Source organism: Rhinolophus ferrumequinum, chromosome 8 (assembly GCF_004115265.2).
Source record: "Rhinolophus ferrumequinum isolate MPI-CBG mRhiFer1 chromosome 8, mRhiFer1_v1.p, whole genome shotgun sequence".
In the NCBI taxonomy this organism is placed as follows: domain Eukaryota; kingdom Metazoa; phylum Chordata; class Mammalia; order Chiroptera; family Rhinolophidae; genus Rhinolophus; species Rhinolophus ferrumequinum.
In genome coordinates, this window is record NC_046291.1 from 94622646 (window position 1) to 94648976 (window position 26331).

Sequence of the window (26331 nt, forward strand, 5' to 3'; positions counted from 1 at the left end):
AAAAATAATTCAATGTTGTAGAGAGAGGAATAAAGATGGAGAGGTTTGAATGTCCATGGTGCTTAGATGCAGGAAAGGAAGACCCAGTCTAACAACAAATGCTATGTTACTGCCTCATACTAATACATTTTACATGCCTTATCTCTAGTACTCATAACAGTCCCCACAGCAGACACATATATATCTCCATCTTTCTATCTATGTCTACAGGTATAGAGATAAAGATATATAGATATATGAAGGCTCAAGGAGAGAACATAAACTTGTCCTTAATCTCAGTATGTCCAATCTGTCTGATTTCAAAAGCAGTCCACATAACATCACTCAATCATATGAATTTGGATTTCCCTCTCAATATACACAGTTTCCTCTTCATATATCCATTCTGCCAATTGTTCATAGATCCCTGAATTGATTTGCTAATTCATTTACTCATTGACTCATTTTGCCAAAATCATGTTTTATCTTTGGCAAGGTGGAAAGAAAGCTGTATCAGAAAGATAATCTTTATCTTAAAGCCACCAATATTACCAACCTGCCTCTGGAAATTGAGGGAGAATGCAAGTTTTAATAATTCAACTATTGGCACTCTCTGGTAGATGCAATATACAGAAGATGCAAAGGAACAATTAAGAGCTCCAAAGTGCTTCCACAGTTCACTGCAAGCAAATATGAATGACGGGAGGTAAGATGTTCACACAAAATCCAGAGTCTCTTTTATGGCTTTCCTTTAAAGATTCCCTTTGTCCTCCGATTATTGTCTTTTTTTTCTCCTAGGAGATAGCAGAATAAAGATTGAAAGCAAGGGGGTAAATGGGTATTAGTTTTCCTCACTTTCTATTTTTCCCCTCAGCTTCATTAGCAGAAGTGCAGACAAAGCCTGATCCGTGAAGACATATGAAAGGCCAGGCCTCAGTGCCACTCATGCAAGCTGGCTGTGATGGCAGATGTTCCTGACGTCTGGGCTAAGATGTGGATGGATGGCTTTAGCTAGTGAAGGTCTGTGTGAAATTTAGCTCTGAAGGATTTTAAAACACGTAAGATTTATTCTGAACAGTCTTACATGGATGCAAGAGATTCATTCATGAAGCCTCACATACTTTTACTAAAATTGGAGCCATGAAGCTAAACGTTAAAGATAGTCTATTTAATCAATGGGTGGGTGGAGATGGCTGGACACAGCCTGGGCTCTGGAGCAGGAGATCTGGATGTGTGTGCCAGCTGGCTACTTACTGGCTAAGCAACCTTGGTCAAACTATTACTTCTAGTTTCCTCATCAGTAACATTTGAAAAGCAGCAAAGACGCCAATGATATAAGGTAGTGGTAACGATGTAGTGAAGGCATTTGTGTGAAGCAGTCCATTATTAACAAAATTACTAAGCATCCCACATAAATCTTTGTCACTTATTGTATAAAGGAATGTATCTTCTCTGTCACAAGGATCTCACAGCTATCAGACACTACTATTACTAACAACAACATCCTGGAGAAGGAGAACCCGTGAATTGCCTTCGGTGGTTCCCAGAATAGTTTGTCCTAACAGGGTTCTTTCCCAGATCATAAAGTAAGACCACGAGCCACCTAAAGGAGAGATGAACTGAGACTGGCCTTCCCTCCAAAGATCCATGAGAAAAATATGGCCATTCCAAGAGGCCCAGAACAGGAATTGCTTTCTTCCTGAAGTTCTGTGAACTTGAACTCCCACACAAGAAAACCTACAGAGGTCATCAATATAACTCAAGAAAGTCCAGTTTCATGCAGGGTACATGGATAACTCATCTAAATTTTGTGATGGGCGAAGCATCATAAAACCCTGCAGGCTCCAAACAACCATCCTCTGCTGGCCTGTCTCCAGCACCAGACCCTCTACCCCTGGATGTACATTCTCGTCTCTGTAGATGCACCCAGAGCTGCAAGGTGCCATGAGACAGCCTGGATTTAGAAACCAGCCCATCCAGTTAGAACCTGTGTTCTGCTGCATGTTAGCAGTGAGACTTTGGGCAAGTTACAGAACATCGCTAGCGATTCCTCACTGAAAAATGGGGATTTTAATATCACTTTTGTTCCATCCATGATAACATTATGATGGTTCAGTATTATGTCTTACATGGACATATGATAGGATGTCTGGCATGCAAAAACAATTTAGACACTAGAAGGTTTTCTTTATAACATTAGAATGAGGACCTCAGTTTCATTCCTCAGAGAGGTGGGGTGGGGAGCTCATCTGGCAAATGGGGTTAAGAAGCAGGAAAGAAAGCAGTTCCTCATACCATAACTGCTGCTGTATGTAATAGGTTATTATCATCGTGTTCAGTTATCTTTTCACTCTGAGATAGCCTCATGTCTCTCATTTATTTGTGTCCCTTACATTTCCTGAAATTTCTTCAGCAGAATGTATTATTTAATTATCATGGACCCAGAGACCCGAGAAAACATTGACACTGTCCATTTGCTCCCCAGTTCATTCTCTAGTGCTCCTTCTACGGTACAACATTAGCACTCAATCCCACGACGAGAAACAGCCCCAGCTCTCGGATGTGCTCAAGAGAACACAGGTATTGAGTCAACCAAGAAAAAGTTTCTGCTGAAGAGAAAAAATGCATTTTGCAATTTTTGAACTGGCAGGAATCTATTCAATTTATTAAGCATCTCAGTTAGTCTAAAGTAACAGTTATTATATACTTAAAATATTTGCTTTTTCTGCAAAATATGATTTGCAAGTATTTTCTCCCATTTCATAGGTTGCCTTTTCATTTTGTTGATGGTTTCTTTGCTGGGCAGAAGTTTTTAGTTTGATGTAGTTCCACATGTTAATTTTTGCTTTTGTAGCTTGTGTTTTTGGTGGTCTATCTAAAAAAATATCACACCAAGACTGATGTCAAGGAGATTCTTCCCAATGTTTTCTTCCAGGTATTATGGTACCTGGTCTGATATTCAGGTCTTTAACTCATTTTGAGTTAATTTTTGTAAGTTGTGTAAGAGAGGGTCTCATTTCACTTTTTCTGCAAGTAGTTATCCATTTCCCAACACTATTTATTGAATAAAAACTATTTTTTCCCATAAGAAATGGTCATTGGTCCGTTGTCAAATATGAGTTGAATGTAATGCAAAGGTTTATTTCCCGGCTTCCTGTTCTGTTCCATTGGTCTCTGTGTCTATTTCATGCCAGTGCCATACTCTTTTAATTACTATAGCTTTGGGAAAATGGAAAGATGTTGTTTAAGGTGACAAACTTGTAACTAGTAGATAAATACATTCTGCAGACCTCATGCACAGCTTAGAGTTTATAGTCAACAATATCTTATTATAAACTTCAAAGTTACTAGGAGACTAGATCTTACTTGTTCTCACCACACACACACACACACACACACACACACACACACACTAATTATGTGATGTGACAGAGGTGTCAGCTAACATTACTGCAGTAATCATATTACGATATATAAATGTATAAAGTAACATGTTTTTACACCTTAACTTGTACAATGTTAATTATATCTCAATAAATTTTTTAATAAAAATAAAATATTTGGTTTTTGAAAGCAGCATTTATCCCACTGCACTGGCCTGAGTGTGAATGATCTCATGACCGTGAGTCACATCAGCTCTCATGCCACTTTTCACATAAGGGACTTACAGACCACAGACTAGCAAATAGCATGTGTGACAAAGTTCCAAAGCATCATTTCAAGGATATAACAATACGAGGTTGGACAATTAAGTTCGCGAACTTGTTGCAACAACGTTGCTAACCTGTTTTGATATCAGAAGGATTATTCCTTATGAATTTGTACCAACTGGCAAACAGTTAACCAAGTTTACTATTTGGAAGTGCTGAAAAGGCTGCATGAAAAAGTTAGACGACCTGAACTTTTCACCAACAATTCATGGCTCTTGCATCACGACAATGCACCAGCTCACACGGCACTGTCTGTGAGGGAGTTTTTAGCCAGTGAACAAATAACTGTGTTGGAACACCCTCCCTACTCACCTGATCTGACCCCCAATGACTTCTTTCTTTACCCGAAGACAGAGGAAATTTCGAAAGGAAGACATTTTGATGACATTCAGGACATCAAGGGTAATACGATGACAGCTCTGATGGCCATGTCAGAAAGAGTTCCAAAATTGCTTTGAAGGGTGGACTAGGCGCTGGTGTCGGTGAATAGCTTCCCAAGGGGAGTACTTTGAAGGTGACTGTAGTGACATTCAGCAATGAGGTATGGAGCACTTTTTCTAGGATGAGTTCGTGAACTGAATTGTCAGACCTCATACATTGTTCTGTAGATTAAGTGAAGCATTTCCCACATTGCATTGTGAATTTAGCTTTCAAGTCTATCCCCATAAAGCTATTAGGTCTCCCAGTATGTGGAATGGATCATTCGTTCTTGTGTTCACACGTGCTGTGCTAGCGACTAGAGTGCATACACAGGACAATAATGCACTGTCTAGCTCCTCCAAAAACTTACCATCAATTCTGGGAAAAAGTTGTGTACACAAGAATGACAAATATCTCAAGCTGTTATAAGTACTCTTGATATTATGAGTAAGTGGGGCTGCCAGAAATCTGCTGGGGGTACCACTGGGGTGGGGATAAGGTGTTACAGAAGCCTGTCCAGTGGATAATGTGCACTGACTTCCTTGAATGGACAGGTCACATTCTCAGTCTTCATTCTCAGAACAACAGAGCCTAGGATAGCACTGAGCACCTTGTAGGACTTCAGGAAACCTTTGTCAAGTGACAAGTTTAGTCAATCACCATCATTTGTATTCTGCCAGGTTCATTGTTCCTGCATTTCAAAAGTAGCTGTTCTATGTATGTGTTATGTAACGGTCCAAATTTAAAAGAAGTTTCAAGTTATAAAATCAAAACATGTATACATTCAACAACAACAACATCAACAAGAAAAAGACAATGTGCAACGTGCCAGCAGAGTAGTCATGGCGAAATATTCTGGAACATTCTATATCACCATTCCTGTTGTGAAATCATTATACGTCATTACCCAGAAAGCCCTCTATGATCCTTCATCCTGGGTTTCTAGGTGACCTGCCTGATTCCTCTTGCTCTCATTTAAGAAGCTGTAAAGTATTTACATACAGAGCCACAGTTTAATTTTTTTCATACTTTTCTCTCATTTTATTTGATTGCTGTTATTATTGTGATAATTAATAACAATAACAATTACAGATGCTGCAAGCTGTCCCATCTGTTACCATGGAGATCACTATTCAGGAAAAAAAGAACAAAGAAAAGTGAAAAAGGAAAGAGAAGCAAAAAATAACTCTTATTATTAAGACCTCATTCTACACACATATTTGTCTCTTTTGCAGAGCCAGGAAAAAAAAAAAAACAAACAAACCTGCAAGTTTTCTATCACAATGCTTGGAAGAAGTCTACAGATTATCAATACCCAGCTTAATTGAACTTAAATCACTGTGGGGAGCTGCTTATAGTCCTTTGAAAAATGTGCCAATTCACTTATACTCCTACTGTAAGAAAGCAAGTCTATATTAGGGTCCCTGGGGTCACCTCTGCTACAGTTATCTATGTTGACAAGTGAATTTCTATGCCGAGGGTAAAGACAGCTTAAATAATCCTCAAAGCACTGTCTCTACCACTCATTTACCATTACACATGTACAGCCTACTGACATCTCTTGTCGTTTTGCATTGATAGCTGTTTAATTTTTCATATGTTTCTATCTCATCTCCCCATTTAACTCACGAGCAATGACTGCTGAATAAATGCAGGCTTGGAAAGGGCTTCTGTGGGTACCAGATGCAAGTGCGATGGAGGAAAGCAAGAGCTTCACTGGGCCTGGCTACCAAAACCAGCTTTTTACTGACCAGATTCCTGAATGCGGCAATGACACAGAACCTCCCCCAGCCTCAGTCTCCTCATCTGTAAACTGGATGGAATCCATGTTCAGCCGTGTTGTGAGAAATTAATAAAACGCACAGGGTTGAGTGGAACATCGTGCCGGGCTCAAGGTAGCCACTAGAAATCAAAGTTGAACTACTACAAGCCGTCTGAGGAACTGATTCAGACAGGATCAGAAGGGACCACCTCGTTATTAGAAACAGTTATGGGAATATGTGCTGAGGAATCCAAGCCACCTTCCTCTCAACATCTAAAGGGAAGGGAGACAGTCGGTATGAAACGATTTTCAGCTCCTTTCAAAGCATCAGAATTCCCGCCAGAGCTGTGTCGCCTCCCATGTGCCTATGGGAGAATCCATCCATGCCTTCCTAAGACCCCTGCAGACTCCTCCGTGTTCTGTTTCCGGGCTTTCTGCCATGTGGGGCAGACGGCATTACCTGCTGAGGCTCTCGGTGGGCTGTCTGCACTGCACGTTAGCTGGAGCGCAGACGCTGCAGAGCGGGGCCAGGAGGCAGCCGCAGCCTGAGCGCTCTCCCCCTGTCTGCGTGGGCCACATTTCACAACCTCAGACAACACTGGACTGTGATTTATTCCCCCACCTCTCCGGAGCCTTTATTTTTTATCTACCTTTTTTTGGTGGGGGGGTGGTGGTGGTAGTGGTGGTACTTTTCTCTTCCCTTGCATTAAAATATTGTAGGTGCCATGATCAAAGAGGCCCTGGGAAATCTTTTCTATCATGTTGGAGGGGTGTGATTTTGAACAGACTCCATGTGTACTGTATCATACTTATTTGTTGTTCAAGGGAATATTTAAGGAAATTGTATTAAATGCCTAGTGTGTGGAGAGTATTGTTAGGGACTGAGAAGGTGGTAGGATGAGGGTACAAAGCTTTGTAACCCTCTGAAACCCGAGCTCAAGCCACTCCCAGCTGGTTCTGGGAAAGAAGGGCCTGTCAACTGAAGCCTGGCAGCACCTGGATAGGAGAGGACGACGGGGACAGCTCAGTGTCCTGCTTTCTGGGCAGCAAAGATGACAAAGGGGCTCCACTTCAAAATCACCTGACGGGAAGAGGGCTGTGAGGCTGGCGGACAGGGCTTTGGGGCTGTTACCAGATCGATTAGGTCTGTAGGAGCAGCTTTGTGGCAGACGCTACTTTGGTGCTTCTGAGAAAGCAGCTATGCACCCACACAGACAAAAATTCAGTCCCTGCATCTGCCACGTATTAGCCTTCAATGTCTCTAAACCTATGTTTTCTCAACATACAAATGCGAAAGGATCCTTACCTCACACTTCATCATGTGGATTAAATGAGATCATCTCTAAGAAGATATCATCCAGTACCTGGGCCCACAGCTTCACCATAAAGAGTAGTTCTCATCCCTTTGTTTGGAAGAGATTGAACTCAGAGGCATTCAGTGACCCAAAGGCTTGCCTTAGTCCTACGAAGGGGTAGCCAAAGCTACATTCAACCCTCTTATCGGGTTGCAAAAAGAGACAAGCCTTCTGAAAATGAAAGAATGTCCACTTCCTCTGCTTTCATGGATCTTATACTCTGGTTCTGGAGGTGATTAGGAAACAGAAACTCAAAGAGGAGAATGCAATTATCCATATTTCTTTCAGCTGAAATCTCTGTTCTGAAGCTCATCAAAATAGAAGTGATACTGCCAGAGTGCCAGTGTTATCTCCGAAGGGAACTCTTTTCTAACTCCATTTTGTGCTTGTCTCACTCAGCCCTGTTTATAACAACCTGTTTACTAAACTGTGAGTTCCACAAGGGAAAAGACTGTCTTATAAATCTTGCTCACATAACACGTGGTCCTTAGTAGGCATTCACTTACCACTAATATTCAACAGACCTCCAGGATTTTTACTGACTGTGACAGCTCCTAAAATCATTAGGAAAGTGATACATGATGGGAAAATATGTTTATATATGTATTTGAAGTTCTGCTGTGCAGCCAAGGATATCTATTGTAAGTAGCAGATAGTGAAATTTGTGTATATATATATATATATATATATCCATTAATATGTGTCTGAATGAATAAAGCATGGTTAATTGACAGTAAAATACCATGCAGTCATAATAAAGACCACATAAGTTCTCTCTACGCTGATATACAATTGATTTCCAGGATACATTATAAAGTGACAAACTCAAGGCATTAGGGTGCATTTTGTGCAAGATTAAATGAGAAATGGAATACATTGAGGAGGAACAATAAACTAACACAAATTGTTATCTAGAGGAAATGGATAAGAACAGAGTAAAGGCAATATGACTGAGAGCCAGACATCTCTGGTCTATATATTTATCTATGTATGTATGTATAGCTAGAAATAGAGATAGAGAGATATCATGCTATGTTTTACATAGTCAAAACATAAAATTCAATGAAAGATGAAAAGAGACAAACCTAAAATTGAATATTAAACAAAAAATGCTAACTATATTAAATAGATAAAATAACCACACATAATAAAATATTAATTCAAGCAATTTTTAATATAGTATTCTGTCTAGCTATACACAGCTGGCAGGATACATTTTAAGAACAAAAATTAAAATTCAAGGAAATCTTACACTGTACTTAGTTATGGTAGTGATGGTACTTATGTGATTTTGAAATTATTTTTTGTGTGCTGCCAAGTAGAACAAATGAGTAAATAATTTGGTATTGTTGGGACAAGTTCTCACTGTGAGAGAAGAGAGATATAAATATATGTAAGACAGAACTGTGAAGAAAAGTCTAGTGGTGCTGTATTTGCAATAGAGATAAACATATGACCTCCTAATGGAAACACACACACATTTTATATCTGTGTCCACTGAAAGGGCCTAGAAGCAATAAGCCAACCTAACATCTAGATCCTAATTTCCAAATACCATTTGCTATAAAAAAGAACTAGGCTTCTTTGGGGAAATAGCCGAGTCTGGGTCTAGCCAGGGAAAGTTCAAGTTAATGTCTTGTGCTAGAAAGCAGGAAGTACTCCAAGATTAATGGAGGCAGGTAAGAAAAAACATAGGAGCGGAATTAAAGGGACCCTGACTAGCTATATTGGGGACAATTTTACCATCAAAAAATATAATGATAATAGCAACAATATTTTTAAATGGAATAATTTACATGTCTATAGTTACACAGAAAGAGGTAGAGGACGGACAGAAATTAAAAAAAAAAAGATCTCTTGTAGAGAAGAATGCAGAATGACAGCTATAAATGTAGAAGGAATTATAGAATTAGAATAAAAACACTTGACGAACTCCGGTGTAATAACTTGCGTGGATCAGGATCATTATGGATTGGGAAGAAATGTTGGGAAATAGAATATTCACATGATATCTGCACATCACAGTGCAGATAACTTACTGATTATAATCACATTCACAATGCAGAGATCTGACAGACCTGCTTCAGCCAAAGGATGCAGCTGAGCATCCCAGACATGGCACACACTGAGATCATGTCCCTCCTGAGGGGATGTACCGAGAAGGACAGACATCACCCACGAGCTTGTCTTGCCAAAGTATTCTAACGATGAAAAATAATCAGGAAAATCAACGTAACTTTTAGGGACATTTTAGTTAAGAGTTGGCTTTTATTATTCTTCAAAAAAAAAAATTAATGTTATACAAATAAAATAATGTTGGTTAGGGGAAACGGCCTTCTAGTTAAAAAAGACTAAATGGACATGACAATCGAATCCAATATGTGGACACTGTTTTCAATCCTGAATACAAATATAAAAACGGACACTACCATAAAAGATACTGTAGGAACAAGATGGACTACATATTGGATAATAGTAATTGAATCAATGTTATACTTTCCTTATGTATGGTTTTAGTATTATGATTATATAGGATAATATCTTTGTTCTAAGAGCTACAGCTGAAGACGTTAGGTTTAAATGCTCAGTATGTCTGTAATTTACTTTCAAATCGTTCAGAAAAAACAAAGCATCTTATGAAGAGGAAGGGGAGCATAGAGGAGAGAGAGAGAGAGAGAGAGAGAGAGAGAGAGAGAGAGAGAGAGAGAGAGAGAGAGAGAGAGAGATTGAGAGAGAGAGAGAGAGAGAGAGAGAGAGAGAGAGAGAGAGAGATATGAGGGTAGCAGAAAGTGCAAATGTTGCAAACTGTTATACTTGGATAATTTAGGTGAAATGTGTCTAGATGCTTAGTTTAGTATTCTTTCATCTTTCTGTAGTTTTGGACACTTCCAAAATAAAAACTTTGGTGAAAACAAGATATTTCTTTGCACAGTACTTCCATATAGTAAGTACTCAAAATTATTCTGCTATGCTCCAACCAATTCATGTGCATGTGCTCTTATACCAACATGTGCGTGCACACACACACACACACACACACACACACACCACACAGACACATAGCTAAAGACTAATTTGCCAATTAATTACTAAATAGCAAAAATTATTATCAAATTCAACCATTCACACCATGGTAGCACATGCATTTTCAAGTGTAAGTATTTATTAATAATGTTGAATTAATTTTCATGAATGCTTTCAGTGTATCAGGTATTGTGCACTGATAAAAGTTATCAGTTATTATTTTCATGACTGCATCCCCATAACCCAGAGTCCAGGTTTCTGGGGATAGAGTAATGAATATAATAAATAATAACTACCCTATATTGGGTATATAAAGCCAGACATTTTTTGTTATGGGTTACATCCATTATCTCATATATATCTCACCATAACTTTAAAAGTAAGTTTTATTATAAATTACAGAACAGGAAACTGAGGAATAGGGAAGCCAAGCAACTCACCTAATTCGTATGACTTAACAAAACTAAAAAATACCAGCACTGGGATTCAAATCAAGGCCAATATCTTAGAGACTGTGCTGGATTTATTAGATGTTGGTTGATTAAGTGAGCTTAAGAGGGAGCCATAAAAAAATGTATATATATATGGGACAGGAAAAGAGCTTCATAGGAGAGAAGAATGAGAACTTGTCTAAAGAAGGAGGTGAGGGAATGATATTCCAGAAAAGCAAAACCGAATTTAAGGCATGGGGGAGTACAGAATACTCAGACCTTGCACTGAAAACTCTATGTGGAAACTGTCTAACCAGCCAACGTCTATTATCAGCTTTTATTTACAAATAGATATGAATATAGCAGATTCCAATGCTTGGGGACTGAGAACGCAAGGCTGACCAGTGCTCTTGTGACGGGGAGTCCACGTGAGGGCAAGTGTGAAAGGAAAAAGCTCCCAGATGACTGGCTTTCCGCTTTCCCTATTCCATGAACATGGAATCATAAACTGCTTGCACATCGTGGTGTCTTTATTATTTGGGCATCTAGAAGGACTTTGATTCATCATTTCTCCCTGAAATCCTGGACTAGGGCAGAAGTAGGAGCAATAGCAAGCAAGCTTACTGGCAACACATCTGACTCCGCTTGTTATTTCACTCTTTTGAACAAGAAAATTTACAGCCAAACGATTAGCGCAGCATCCGATGCACAGGCGAGCCAGGAGGAACGGCCCTTGGTCACCTGCTCCCTGCATCTCCATGCCGGACCCTGCTGAGCTCAACACAATTGGTTTTATCTCTTCTCCTCTCTGCCTAGCCATGGATGTCTTTCGATCAAGATCAACCCAAGCCCATGTCTTTCATGAAACCTTTGGTGATCACTCCTGTTTCTGAATTCCTTCAGCCTCTAGACCCCCTATAATGGTGGTGAATGATGGCTTCAATTTTAGAAGAACTTAGAAAATTCCAGATGTTGTACTGAGTCTGTTAGGTGCATCACTTATTTCATTTTATTTCATCGACACATTGACCCATTGAGGTAAGAGTAACTGGTCATTCCTATTATACAGATGAGGAAATTGAGTTTCATAGAAGTTAACTTGCCTGGGATTTCATGGCTGTCCAGTATCTACAGGATAACTGCATGAATTAAATAGAATGGCCTAAATGAAGTGCTTTAAGACTGGAAATTAAATATGAGGTCCTCGGACATCAAGGTCAGTGGTTTACGTAGCGTGTTCAGCATTGAGCACAAGGCAGCCTCAATAAACACTGGTTGATTGGACGGTGTGTGGGTCCCCATGGCCCAAAAGTAGGGCTCACCATGTATGTGCAATAATTATGTGCTGTGAGAGTTCATCAGGAAGGCGTCAGGATAAGCCCTGGTGTCCGGATCATAAGACCAGCCCGTCTTTTAGTCACTGACCAGGTCTCTCTTGGGTTGGGAGAAGAAATGACTAAGGAAAGGGACTTAAGTGATAAGCACTGTGCTAATCAACTTACGTGGGTCTTTTCCGAAGCCCAATGTCTTCAGGTGATTGTGAAATTTGTTATTTCTGATCACGGTCTTCAACCTACTGAATAAACGTTGGCTGGGGATAGCCTATAAAATGGCATTTTAAATATTCATCCCAGGTCATTCTTGGAGAAATAACATTTAAGAAACCTTCACTTTTTATAATCTCTCATCTGATATTCAAAAAACTTGCAACGTGGGTATGATTATCCCCATTTTACAGATAAGGAAAGTGGTGATCACAAGATAAAGGAGGTATAATGGAGACCTCATTCCTTCAGGGTCACGCCCTTGAAAGACTTTCTGTGGTGGTACTGAATGATGGATGAGGGAGCACAGGCCAAAGGAAGGGGTCTTTCTTTGCTCCGAAGCCTCTTTGTCTCCAGGCCTAGGAACCCAGGGATGGGAATCACAGATCTAGTTCCACTCTCTGGCCAACACATGTCAACTTGTGTCATCTTGGATAATGATTCAGCCTCTTAAGATTTCAGTGCCCTCATCTTCAAATGGAAAGAATGATTGCTGGGAAACTGAATATCATGAGAGCAAAATGGCTAGTATGGCATCTCATTCTAGTAGATGCTCAATTAAATATCAACTATTTCTACTACAAAATCCAGCTCAGAGGGCAGCTCTTCAGGGACAGGTTCTCTAACAACTGTACCCAGGCTCCTTGCATCCCTTGATTCAACCACTGCCTCCTTTGTACTATTTCTGTACTTGCTTCTATTTTGTTTTCAACACCACGTGTGAAATATCTGTTTACAACATCTGTCTCCCTCTCTAAAACTGTGAGTTCCTTGAGGAAAAGGACATACATTCATTTTGTAACCTTGGCTCCTATCCCAGTCGTACTCAAAAGTTTATTTGAATGACTTAATTTCTGAATGATCAACTGAATAACTGAGTGACTGACTGACTTAATGAATTAATAATGTATAAGTAACTGAACACATAAAATAAATATGTAAGTAAATAAACAGAAGATTAATAAAGGGATTAAAGAAATTAGGGAGTGGGTTAATAGGGGAGATGAAAGAATGATAAGCAAATAAATGAATGAGCCTTTCTTCTCATCCATGCATTTGGAGTCACTGGCCACGCCAAAGGGATGTGTGAGAAGCAGTTTCTCTAAGTGCCTGTTAAAATTTCCTGGCAATCCAAAGGTAACAATGCTTTAATTTCAGGGTAATACTATATCTTTATGACTTAATAGTTTTTTGTAATGGTCCAATTTAGCAGGAGATATTATGCCGCCTGCTAGCCCAGAGAGACCACTTTAAAGCTCAGGACTTTCACACAAGCAAATCCCAGCTTTGTCTTAGAGATCAGTTTTCTGGAATCCCTACGTAGTCAACACATCTTGGCTGACAGCATAAGGAATTAAACAGGGAGACAGACACTTAAAAAAGGCTTCCTTTCTCTAAACCATTAAGTTATCATTCTTCTTCATCTTAAATAGTCCTCTGGACATCACTTCATTCTCAGAAAGCAATCATCCCTCTGAAATACAAGTGTTATTCCAATTGAGTAAATTGTCAGTCAGTCACAGCATATGTGTCATCCATACATGAGTCCTAAACAGGAAATGACTCTTGTATTACCAGGGACACAGCCTTCGGGCTTCTCCCTGACCAAGTAAGCCTGTCGCCCATTATGACAGTGGATGTGTTTCCGAGGGAGGGAGGGAGGAAAGGAGAAAAGGAGAAAGACCTACATTTTCTTCCCCACCTGCTTTGTGTCAGTCACTCTCCAGCATTATTTAAATGTTAACTCATGTAATGGACTACATACCAAGCCTAAAGCTGTTACCATCACTCTCCATTTATAGAGTCAGAAACTGAGATACAAAGATCAACGGCTTTCTTGTGATACCACAGACAATAACTATAATAGATACTAACTATAATAATTTGGAGGTTGTAGTAAGTACAGGTTTTGTTCTAAGACTTTTAAGTAATGCGTAGGAGCTCATATACCCTCACCACCATGCCCTTTAACAATTACAATCCATGAATAAGGAGCTTGAGATTTCCACAGGTAGAAGGAGAGAGGGGTGGCGAGGCAAGATAACTGTGTTTTTAAAGGAGACTTTTGGCTGTTGCATGAATTATTCATCAGGGAGGGGAAGGGTGAAAACTTGGGTGTCTCCTTGGGTGTCTACCGCAAGGACAGAAGATGTAGACTCTGTGGATTTGGGGGACAGTATCTTAATCATCTCTGTATCTTCAGTGCTTCCTCAGCGTCTGGCCTAGTAGACAACCAATGCATCTCGATTCACAGTAATAGAGGAGTTTGCCTCCCGTGTCTTAAGACCCTTTGATAAGAAGCACCACACACCAGGTGAAGAAAAAGCATTAGAACTGAGGGCTAAAACGGGATCCTGTTTCTATAACTTACTAGCCTCCTCAACACACTCGTAAAATAAAAATTATTTCAGCTGCTTCACAGTTATGCATCTTGAACTAGCCCAGTTCCCAGCAGATAGTTAGCTCAACTGTATGCACTCTGTGACAACTTTCCAGCAGCAGTACTTCGGCAATGGTGGCTATCCAACATATGGTAAAACACAAACTTGCGAACTTGAGCCCAGCTTGTTCTTGTGGAAGGCTTTGTCAGGGCAATGAAATTTAGTACTTCATTTTTGGTGTGTGTGTGTGTGTGTGTGTGTGTGTGGTGTGTGTGCATTGGAAGTGGAGTGTTCACAGCAGAAATCAGCAGGGAGAAGCCAATAGAAGGTACAAGGACAGAGCTTTATTACAGATGCATGCGACACCAACAACTGAGTTATACTTCTCTTAGGGGTAAAATATAGCTGCCCATAATTAACAACACACTAAGAAGCTCAGCGAGAACTCCATGTGCCATAAGTTGTCCCCGCTCTGTGTAATGGCTAACTCTCACTCTGTAAACCGTAAACTCACTGACAGTGTTCCAACTTCGGGAAGGAAGGCCGACAACTCTTCGACCTACCTGAATGGACTTTTTTCTTTCCTTCGGTCAATAGTGTGGATGATAATGTATTAACTGAAATCACACTGCACAATTATGTGCAGGCAGGTTAGAGAGACTTCAGTTGTGGCTTCTCTACCTGCTCCCTTCTGTATTCTTTGATGAGTTTTAATGAAAACAGGGTGAGTTGCCAAAGGAGAGACACAGAGCACCACAATAGCGAGAGTGATAAGACATGGAGACTAGTGAGGTGGTTTGCACACAGATTAGGAGCTGTGTGAGGATGGAAAACAAGTTTTCCTGTAGAGATTTGACTAAACATTCCTTGCGAACTCCTAGCAATGTCTGATGGCTTCTGTAGAGGTTTAGACACCTGACATTGGCATTGTATCCATCAGTAAATAAATGTGTTTTTGTTAGTGGTTCTAGACAATTTTGCATATCGGTATGCATTTGTCCTCTACAGAGGAAAGACAATGTGTGGCTGGGAAATATCTGTTAACATGTTGACAAGGTATCTTATTAACATTCAAAATGGTAAAATGTAAACTGAGTAAAATAAGTTTAAATGTCAAGTTCTAAGGAAAAGCTTGTCAGGCTGCCTCATCCTTCTAATCCTGCTCTATTGATACTGGAAACTCCCCCTCATAAGTGCTCCCATCAGACTCCTAGAGCCTCAGAAATCTCATGGCACCCGCAGGAGTAAAGACTTTATTGCTAATGAGAGAAGATGGCTATCTTCTAAAGCTAGGGTGACTATTTAGATGTCTTCTATACTAGGACAGCAGTGCCAGTAAAAGAGGGTACATTTAATCATCACACCCTGATATCCAGTTACCCTATTTCATGACCATTTACTTTTTGGGTCTAAGGATTTTGCATATTTTTTCTAACCCTCCCATTAGTCTTGAAAGGTAGCCATTTTAATCATCTCCATTTTACTGGAAAACCTAGTAAAGGAAATCTCTACAGCAAATTTCTTTTTCCATTCTCATCCAGCTCCTAACCTATGTGCAAACCTCATAAGTCTCCATATCTTATCACTCTCACTATTATGATTCTGTCTCACTCTTTTGGCAGCTTGCTCTGGTTTTCTTCAAACTCATCAAAGAAAACCAAGATCCAGAAATGCTAAACAACTTGTCCAAGGTCACACAGCTAGAATGTGCCAGCACTGATATTTGAACGCCAACATGACTACAAAATATGTGCCACTCCCACTAGTCATTTCTATGTTTGATGAAAAGAAGGGCTTAGGGGAAGGGTGGATAGCAACAGAAGGTCTTGGAAGCAATGAAGAGAAATTGGACACTTTTACTCTTGGATTTGCAGAAGAGGCTGCAAAGGATAAAAGTTACTCAAGCACACTTAAGATTAGACATTGAAACAGCATCCACCATTCCAAACTATTAGTTTAATGGGACAGGACCTTAATCTGAGATAAATTATGGGAACAGGGAAGAATAAAAGGATACAGGTAGAAATTAATCTTTCACTTGGCTGTGACTTCTCAGAGTTCTGTTTACACTGGACTCATGACAGTATGTGCAAACTACATCTAGCGATTCCTCATACACTGTCCCTCATTTTCCATCAAGAAGCTCACAGCCCCATGAGGACACAGGTAAACATTGGTCGTTGTAATACAGTGCTATCAGCGCCATGGTGGAAGTCTATATAAAATGAGAGGTGAGCAAAGAGCAGGAGACATGCAGACTGCAGGTACCTAACCTTGTTAGGTAGGGTTGTACAGAGAAACGGAGACAACAGGATGCAAATATGCATACAAATCTGTCATACGTATTCAGGGTTATTGAACAGGCTGGAGACCGAGAACATAGTTGCACTTCGAATCTGAAGGGCATCTGCTGGCAGAATTTCTTCTTGCCTGGGAAAGGTCAGTCTTTGTTCTCTTAAGGCCTCGAACTAACTGGATGAGGCTCACCCACATTTTGGAGGGTAATCCGCTTTATTCAAAGTCCACTGATATACATCTCAATTTCATCTTTAAAACACCCTCACAGAAACATTAATGATAATGTTTGACCAAATATCTGGGCACTGTGGCTCAGCCAAGCTGGAACATAAAATTAATCATTGTCCCAAGGAAGGCAGGGCACCACTGAGGCGTCCCACCCCCTGACCCCAGGTCTTCACTGACTTCACCTATGACTTGCTGTGCCCAGCTCTTCCTTCACTCTTATCTTTTCCTGTACATCGGTCCCAGTGTCCAGAACCCCTGACTTCCTGAGAGCTTCTAACCCATCCTGCAAACCCACCTTATATGCATTTTCATCCAGCAGCACAATTCTGAGTTCTCACTGGGTTCCTTGTGGTCTTAAACACATCTTTTCCTACTTACTCAAGTAATGGTCATAGCCAAAAATAATCACCGATGTCACATCATTGGCAGAAAGTGTCCACATCCAGACCAGGAGATTTTTTACCACCAGGTAGTGGCATGGGACCCAGATGTCCCTTTTAACAAAACATTACATCTTAATATGTCACAATTTCTCTTAGTTGTCTATTATCCTTCAGTTATTCATCATTGAGTGACCTCAAAGCCCTCAACCTTTAGAGTCAGTCACTGTCCAAGTCAGTATGTGTTTCTTGCATTCATCCTCATCTCACTCTCGTTTAACCTGAAAAGGGAGGTCCACTCTTCTTCAGGTTGGAGACTATTGAATAAGTCCATGCTTCATGTATTTGCAAGGTTTGGGATTTGGCCTCCCACCATCCTTGTCTCTTGGTGAATTCTAATCATTTCCCCAGACTTCTTTGGATGGTTCTTTAAACAGACTAACATGGGTATTTTCTACTTGCCTCACCAGGTACCCTTTCTATCGCTCTGCAGCCTTCTCTGGGCCCAGGAAGACTGACTGAAAGCATTCCATCCGTAAGTGCTGTTGCCTTCCGAGCTCTAGCTGTGTCTGCTCAATGGAGACACAAAGACACTGGAAGGAGCTGGGTGACTGAGGTGATTCTCCAAGCTCCTTGCTGATTGTCCCCACATAGGAGGGCACAGCTCCACACGCTACCATCCTTCCTACTCTGGCAACAATCTCTCCTGTCACTTCTCTGAGTCTCATGTGGCGACCCCTCTTACTAGCTCTGTAGTACGATCTTCTTCCCATCATCTCCTTCTGCATGCTCACGCCATTGTCAACAGTCCCTGAATTGAAAAAGCCGTCTGACAAAGTCACTGTCCTCGAGAGAGAGGTCAGTGCTAAAGGCCATGTATGATGTGAGGAATGCGTCCTGATGCTGGGACTCAGAAAGCTCCCCCCCTCTCAACCAGGAACAGGAAGTACTCTGCAGGCTCAGGAATTCCTTCTTTTCCCTGGAATTGAGACAGCAGATTTCCTTACTGGGAAACTGTAATTCAGACTGTGGACCTTCAACAGTTTCTACTTGCCCTTGCTCAGGTCTATTGGATCCTTTTCTTTTCTATTCATTCAGTGTCATGAGTTTTTCAGTTTTCTAAACTAGTGACACAACTTGGAGACTTTGGTGGCCCCACATACGTGCAGATTCAAGGGACCTAGAACTTTGTTCCTGATATTTATTTGCTCTTTCTGGAAAGGTCTCCCTGTGCCTCTTCTTTGGGCAGCTCCACTTTTCATCCAGGTCTTAGAGACACCACCTGCCCGCCCCATGGCCCTTCCACGCCACAAGAGGCTGAATTAGGCTCCACTCACAGGCTCCCAAGACTATCATTGGCTCCCTGTCATTGTCCGCATTGTGTAATCGTTGCTGTGATTTCTCCATGATTGGCCTGTGACGGAGACTGGAATGATACTAGTATAGGTCGAATTGTCCCCCGCCCCAAAAAGATATGTAAAGCCCTCACCCTCAGTACCTGTGAAGGTGACCTTAATTGAAAATAGGCTCTTTACAAATATCATCAAATAAAGATGAGGTCATATTCTATTAAGGTGGGCCCTGACGCAGCATGGCCAGTATTCTTTTATTAATTAATTAATTAATTAATTAACTAATTTAAATTGAGTGGGGTGACAATTGTTAGTAAAATTACATAGATTTCAGGTGTACAATTCTGTATCACATCATCTATAAATCCCATTGTGTGTTCACCACCCGGAGTCATTTCTCCTTCCATCACCATATATTTGATCCCCTTTACCCTCATCTCCCACTCCCCACCCCCCTGACCCTCTGGTAACCACTAAACTATTGTCTGTGTCTATGAGTTCAGTATTCTTATAAGAAGAGAACAGACACACAGTCACATGAGAGGAGATGGACACGTGACAACGTCACCTGGAAACAGGGTGTCAGCCTCTTAGGAGTAGAGACTGAAGAGCTGCTACAAGGCTAGAATTGCACAAGGTTTAGGCAAAACACCAGACACTAGGAAGAGGCAAGGAAGGATTCTCCCCTACAGGATTTCAGAGGGAATCCAGCCCTGACGGCACCTTGATTTTGGATTTCTAGTCTCCAGAGTTGTGGGACAGTGTACTTCTGTTTTCTCGTTTGTTTGTTTTTAAGCCACTCAGTTGGTGGAATTTTATTATAGAGACCTGGAAAAACTAATGCAGACTCAATTTTATATCCTTAGCAGTTCGCACGGTACCTGCAATGTGTACATGTACATTGAGCTGACATGAATTGTACATCACTTAGATGTTAAAAGGAGACCAGATGGTATCCCTGCAGAAACTTATTCTTCAGCTTCCTTATCCATAAGTTCAGTCAATCCTCCATCCAAACACTGGGCCTTCCCTTTCTCCCACTCACTAGTCCCAGGTAAGTGACTTAGAACCCAGGCCTAGGTGTGGCATACTCTCAACACTCGTACAGGCCTAGATTCAGTCCACTTTATAAAGAAGTCTATCAGCCTCTTAGGTCACTCCCCCAAAACTAGCCACTTTCCCCATGCACAGATCACGCTGCCTTACACCAAAGGGGACAGCTGCTACTTGAGCTTTAAGGGATCTCATCACCCAGAGACCACCCAGTGGTAGGTAAGACTCACAGACTCATCTCTAGGAGGATTTCAGGGCCACCACACCTACAGGAATGGGGAACTAATGCCCCGCGTCCCCGGCCCCAGGGGACGCTGTAAATAGAGATGCTGTTGGGATTCAAATGTACCGTTTTCCACACAAAAACTGTCCTGCTTCACCCTCAGGCGATCTATTGGCAAGTACCTGTAGACTTCCTAGGAGAAACTTCCCTTTTTTGGTTGAAGCTCACTTATCTCTCAGGGAATCTAAATGAGGGTGGCCTGGAGATCACCTGGCCCCAGGTCCTGATTTTAGGGACCTGCCACTAAGGGCACCAGTGCCTAGACACAGTCCAGGTCCCAGCCTTCTAGGGCTGCTTCCATTCTGTTATCACCTCAGTAATGCTTCTGAGAAGGGCAGAGAACAGCAACTCTTGTTTTTCACAAACAGACTGACACACAGACCAAGTCTTGGCATTTTCCTCCCCCACCTCCAGTGCTGTTCACTCTGTCCATTCCCTGTCTTCCTTCTCCCTCCCTCTCTTCCCTGAACCACTTTGATCACACTTTTGCTAGTGTCATAAATCACTTATATTTACAAACACTTAGCATTTACAATGAATATGGATCCATTGTAATACAAATAGAAAAATAAGGATTTGGTTATCAGTATATTTATGTACTAAAAATATTTGTCAGTTAAATATGAGAATTATATAATTCAGCCAACACAGAGGTTTGTTTTAGAAAACAGCAAAACCAAAAACCTATATATTTTGCAGACCAGAAAAACATATTTAAAAGAAATGTCCAATCATGCATAACGACGCCTATGGACTCCCAGACACAACTTAGAGGTCCTGCTTCCTTCAGGATCACATCAGCAAAACAGCTTCATTTAAATACAAGGAAACAGTCATCTTTAGCCATTTCTGGACAAAATGCCAACATAATCCCTGAGAGAAATCTTTCCAAAGACAAGCAGAGATTCTATGTAAATGAGACCTATGAATCAATCATACCCGCTGTGTCATTTTACTTCGATTATTCTGGAGAGATTAAAAATTTAAGCTATATTTAATGTACATATTTAATTTCAAAATACACATTAATAATATAAGGACAAGGCCATTAAATTCAAAATTTTAAAATATATTTAAAAACATAAACATTCATAGAAAAAAGTCACATGGGAATTCTAACAAAATAACAATGGTAATATCTGCGTTGTGGTTTATAGGTGACTAATATTTTCTTCATACTTTTCTTGTTTCCTTCAATTTGTCTATAATTATATTGATTTCTTTTTAAAACAAACAGAAGCACTGTTTAAAGCAAAACATAAGCAATCCGAAGCATCCAGTTAACATTTAATGATATAGATTATCACCATATCCGAATGTTTTCTTTACTTCCCGAATCCTGACTATTAGTTCCAGTATTTATCACCTTGAGCGAGTCAGGGAATTCTCACACTCTCTTTCCTTCTATGTAAGATAGAGATAAAAATATTACCTTATGTCTGCTGTGAGGATCAAACAAATGATATCAGGTGCCAAAGTTGGTAAGCACTGAGTGACCACACCTGACCACTCAGGAGCAGGCACTTCTCCTTCTCCTGATTCTGCAGCTAAGTCACTTCCTTGTTTTTTGGTCAAATGTGCACCAGGGACAATTTGCATCAGACTCACTTGGAGAGCTCAGTAAAAGTGCATTTACTGAATGAGAATTTCTGGGGCTGGGAAGTTTGTATGTTCAGCAAGAATCCTCAGGGATCTCTACGTTAATTACATTTTGAAATAACCTGGATCCATCGAGAACCCTAGTACTTGACCAGGTTTTTGAACACTGCCGGTTACTACAACCATGAAAAGAAAACAGCGACCCAATTTCTGATGACGGTAGAGGGCTGCTGAGAAGCAGCCAGCATATATGTACGTTAGGAGATGAAGCATTATGGAAGTGCAATAAAATGGTGTTCAATTCCATGTAACTAGCATTTTCTGCAGGAAAAAAAAACAGCGTGGCCCTTTGTACTCAGATGGACCAATTGCCGAGTGTCCTTAATCACCATGTTTGCAAACGTTTGCTTGCATTTCTACCTGTGATAGTGCATGTTGTTTTCCCCAATTTTTCAGCCTCAGAAATGACAGTGACTCTGTCTTATTTCTCTGCATATCCTCAGTGCCCAGGACAGTACTGGCTACAGAAAGAGCTTCATAAAGGTGGCTGCTTGCTGCAGAAAAGCCTAGGACTGGAGGACTCAATGAGCAATAACTGTCCCCCACTTTTATTCTTCATTACATGATTCTGATGGCCTTTCGAAAAGGTAGCGCTTGAATCAAAACCTGTGCATGCGCCAATTAATGCCACTCACAATGGAGAAAGCACTACATTGATGTACTTTTAGATAACTATTACGTTGCATTTTGGTTTTGTGGAATTATTTTTCAAAACACATTGGTGATCCTCTGCTTGTTTTCTGAACTCATGTAATAATGGACTCTCACTGGGTCCTCTGTGCTTTGAAAGAAGTAGCTTTCAAAAGAAGTAGTAGTTATATGAGATCGCCAGGGAAAACAGAAAGAGCTCACTTGTTTTTGTTGGGTGTCTAATGGAAAACGAGTCTGCTTAGTTGCTTCCAATACACATGACTGTGACTATTCTCACACCTCAAGAGGTAGCAGCTACTCTTCCCATTTCACGGGTGAACAGCTGAAGCTGGGAGAGAGTGTGGATCCAGGCAGTCCTCAGGGCCAGGAGTGAATCAAGCTTTCCTGCCTCCTGAGTCAACGTTTCCTATTGGTTTGAGTTTTGTTTTGTGTTGGTTGATTTTCCTTGCTTTCTATTTTTGAGTTTAAGAGAAAAGATATCCTTGACAAGATCTACAGAAAATACTTGATAATTAATTTCTTGTTTGGTAGAAGTTTTAACAAGTTTCTTCTCTCACGGAATAACCGAGCTGCTCATTCTATTATTTCCTTAAACACCACTTCGCGCCCCAGACGCTGGTCTTTGAAATTTCTGTTTGCATGAGCATCCCGTTCCTGTGGGTTTCCCTTCTCTGTACACCACCACAGAACTAGGGTGAGCATGAGCGGGAATACTGCACCCTCACCTGTGACATTGCAGTATACTCGGAGAGGTCCCAGCGGCCCGCTGCCATCAGGGTCGATGAAGAAGAAACCAGCCGTGTTTCCTTGGTGCCTGTACACCTCGCAGGATCTCTCATAGAGGGCTGAGAAGACACAAAGGCAGCAGGGAGGAAACTTTGTATGGCTCTTCACGTTCCCTGGATGGATCAGTGACTCCTACTTATACTGGTGGTCAATGTTGACTTCCTTCCCTTCTCCTATAACCTCGACTTTCCCCCCACGTCTTAACAAATAAGCGTCCCAGGGTTTGATGAAGTCACATCCTCCACTCATCCTAAGAGTCATTCTTGTAACCAGCTCAGAGGTCACCTCCTCTGAAAGGCCCCCCCTTACCTCGGATGAGGCCCTTCTCAATGCTGAGGTATATGTCCCCCCTGGATGTCCATGTGGTGTATCAAGCTAGGATCGTCCTACACTGCCCTGCCCGCCGCCTCCCCCAGTGGTTACAGAGTCTGTAAGCGTGGTGGCCATGTGTTGTTTGATGCTCTGTTCCAGCCTGCAGAGTGCCACATTCACATCAAGAGTCTGACTAGTGGCTGGAAACCTGAATGAACATACACAGTCATGACTTTGTATTAATAAAGTAAAATGGCACTCTCATACTGTTCTTTGCCCAGGGCCCTGCACAGTCACTCATATACCGGAGGTGCTCAATCCACTTGACTCTATTTTGACCTAACAGGCACTTACTGAGCTCCTAATATATGTTAACAGTACGGCTGCCACCAGGCGACAGAACAGGAATGAGGCAATCCGTCTGTGCCTTAGGAAGCTCACAGCCTGGCTGCAGCCACAGGGGTTGTTATGTGCTCGGAGAGAGGCAGGTACAGGGGCCCTGAGATAGGCACTGTGACCAATCTGCAGGTAGGAGAAATTTATAAGTCTCATTACACCAACATGAATGAGTCAGGGGGTTTAAAGGAGGCACCTGCGGTCTCATGTATGAATGGTGCTTGATGCTTTAGACAAAACAGTATAACCCAGAGCAGCAAGTACACATTAGTTGTGTCTCCTTCCTAGTCTTAAAACACTGAAACATTTCAGTGGCTCCCACTAGCATTAAGGACAGAGCACCAACATGTCCCTTCACCAACATGTCCCGGTGACGAGTGCCCCATCCCCGGAAAATGAAGCTGCAGTTTGTCATGATCCAGGGTGAAGAGTGCCCCAAATAATTCATTACTAGTACAGTTCTAAAGCTTGAGGGGTTTTGAGTTTTTATAAATTAGAGTGAAGTCAAGGTTATCTCTGTACTCACGTATTCTCTCTTGCAGCCATCCACGCTTTGTGAAGTAGGAGGTGAATGGGAGGGTCACAGTTGCATCCTACATACTGAGCACTACATATAGCGCATTCCTCTTTGCCCGTGTGTCACACATATGAATGCCAGCTTTTACGTGTGGTGCCTCCCCCAAGCCACTCCCTCTCTCACAAGATAACAACCCTGTGAAAGGAGCTGCTGCTGTTCCACCCAGATCACATTTAGGGGATTACACTGTGGGTTAAGAACCTGAGCCCTGGAGTCAAGCTGGATGGTTTTGTATCACACTACCACTTACTATGTTTGGGAGCTCAGATATGCTAATTCACCTGTGGTAGGCAACCGCTAAGATAACTCATCCTATCCTCACCTCTTGGTATTCATACCTTGCTCATGAATTAATACCCTCTCTTTGAGCGTGGCTTGGCCTCATAGACATGCTTCTAAGGGAATATGACAAAAGTGATAGATGTAATGTTCAAGACAAGAGTATAAAGAGACAGTGGCTTTCATTTTGGGTGCTCCTGGATCTCTCACTCTCAGAGAAGCCACTGTATTTCCTGAAGCAGCCCTGAGAATAGGCCCACACAAGTGAACTTGGAAGCTTAGGAGAAAAGCCATGGAGTGGGCTCTGAAGCAGATCTCCGCAGTTCAATCCTTAAATGGTTGCACCCGTCTGACATCTTAACAGCAGCCCCAGGAAAGACCCAGACAGAACCACCCAGCTAAGTTGCTCAAGGGCGCAGAGAAACTATGAGGTGACAATGTCTATTGTTCCAGATGTTACATTTTTCTATAATTCATTATGCAGCAAAGGAGAGCTAATAAATTTTCAATGTATTAATTCTCATGTGGACACGGGAATAAAAAAGCCTACCTCATACAATTGTAGTAAGGATTCAAAGAGACAATCCACATACAGCACTTAGCATAGTGCTTGGCACATAGGAATTACTTGATAAATATGATCTATTATTATTATTATTCTGTTCGTGCCACGTTGCCTCTACTTTTTTTGTCAATTTTGTATTTACTTGACTTTTTTTCCATTTACACAATGAATCACAAATCTTGTTATGAAAAACTAATAGACCCTAAGTCCCTTCTGTGAAGAGATGATAGCTTTTAATTCTTAGTTCATTTGGATTATTTCCAGTTCGGGGCTATTTCAGTTGTAGCATTTTTAAATTACCTAGAGTATTTGCTTTTCTCTCTGAATATATTTTTTTTTTGTAATAACATGCAATTCTTGATTATTGGTGCAATATGTCTCTAATATCTCTGAGAATACTAATTATAACAGTTTGTTTTACATTTTCTTCTTTCTGCACATACTGTTTCTTCGTGTGTGTGTGTGTGTGTGTGTGTGTGTGTTGTGTGTGTGTTTAGTTGGTGTATTTGTTTTGTGTTTTGTTTTGGTCTCTTTCATGTTCGACTCTTTTCTATAATGTCAGGTAATCTTTTGTACTCATCTCATATTTAACAGCATTTGTTAAAATACTGATCACTCTAAGCAAATGTCTGTGGTTTGTCCTCCAAGGTCGTTACTGTAGGGTTATCTGGCTTAGGAAATCCTCATGTCAGTGACTTCAGGTGTTTTCTCTTGGTCTTTATAGATTATAATTTAGAGGGATGTTTTCCATGTGATGTGGAAGGTGGAAGTGACAAAGACACACACTCATTTCACACTTGTGCAGTCAGAGCAGGACATGGGGTGCTGTTGTAGATTACCTGTGTTGTCACTTATCTTTTGACTTAAGTTATTAATGTGGGACAACCAAGCCAAGTCAATGCCTAC

General features: G+C 41.1%; 1 protein-coding gene across 4 annotated transcripts in view; it reads right to left on the bottom strand.

Moving 5' to 3' along the window:
• Positions 1–26331, bottom strand: part of CNTNAP5 (contactin associated protein family member 5) — a 769018-nt gene that overhangs the window by 228832 nt on the left and 513855 nt on the right. For all 4 annotated transcript variants that reach the window (XM_033111359.1, XM_033111357.1, XM_033111358.1 and 1 more), the window contains exon 12: positions 23236–23355. In XM_033111359.1, coding sequence (XP_032967250.1) covers positions 23236–23355 — 120 coding nt within the window. The remainder of the gene's footprint in view (positions 1–23235; positions 23356–26331) is intronic.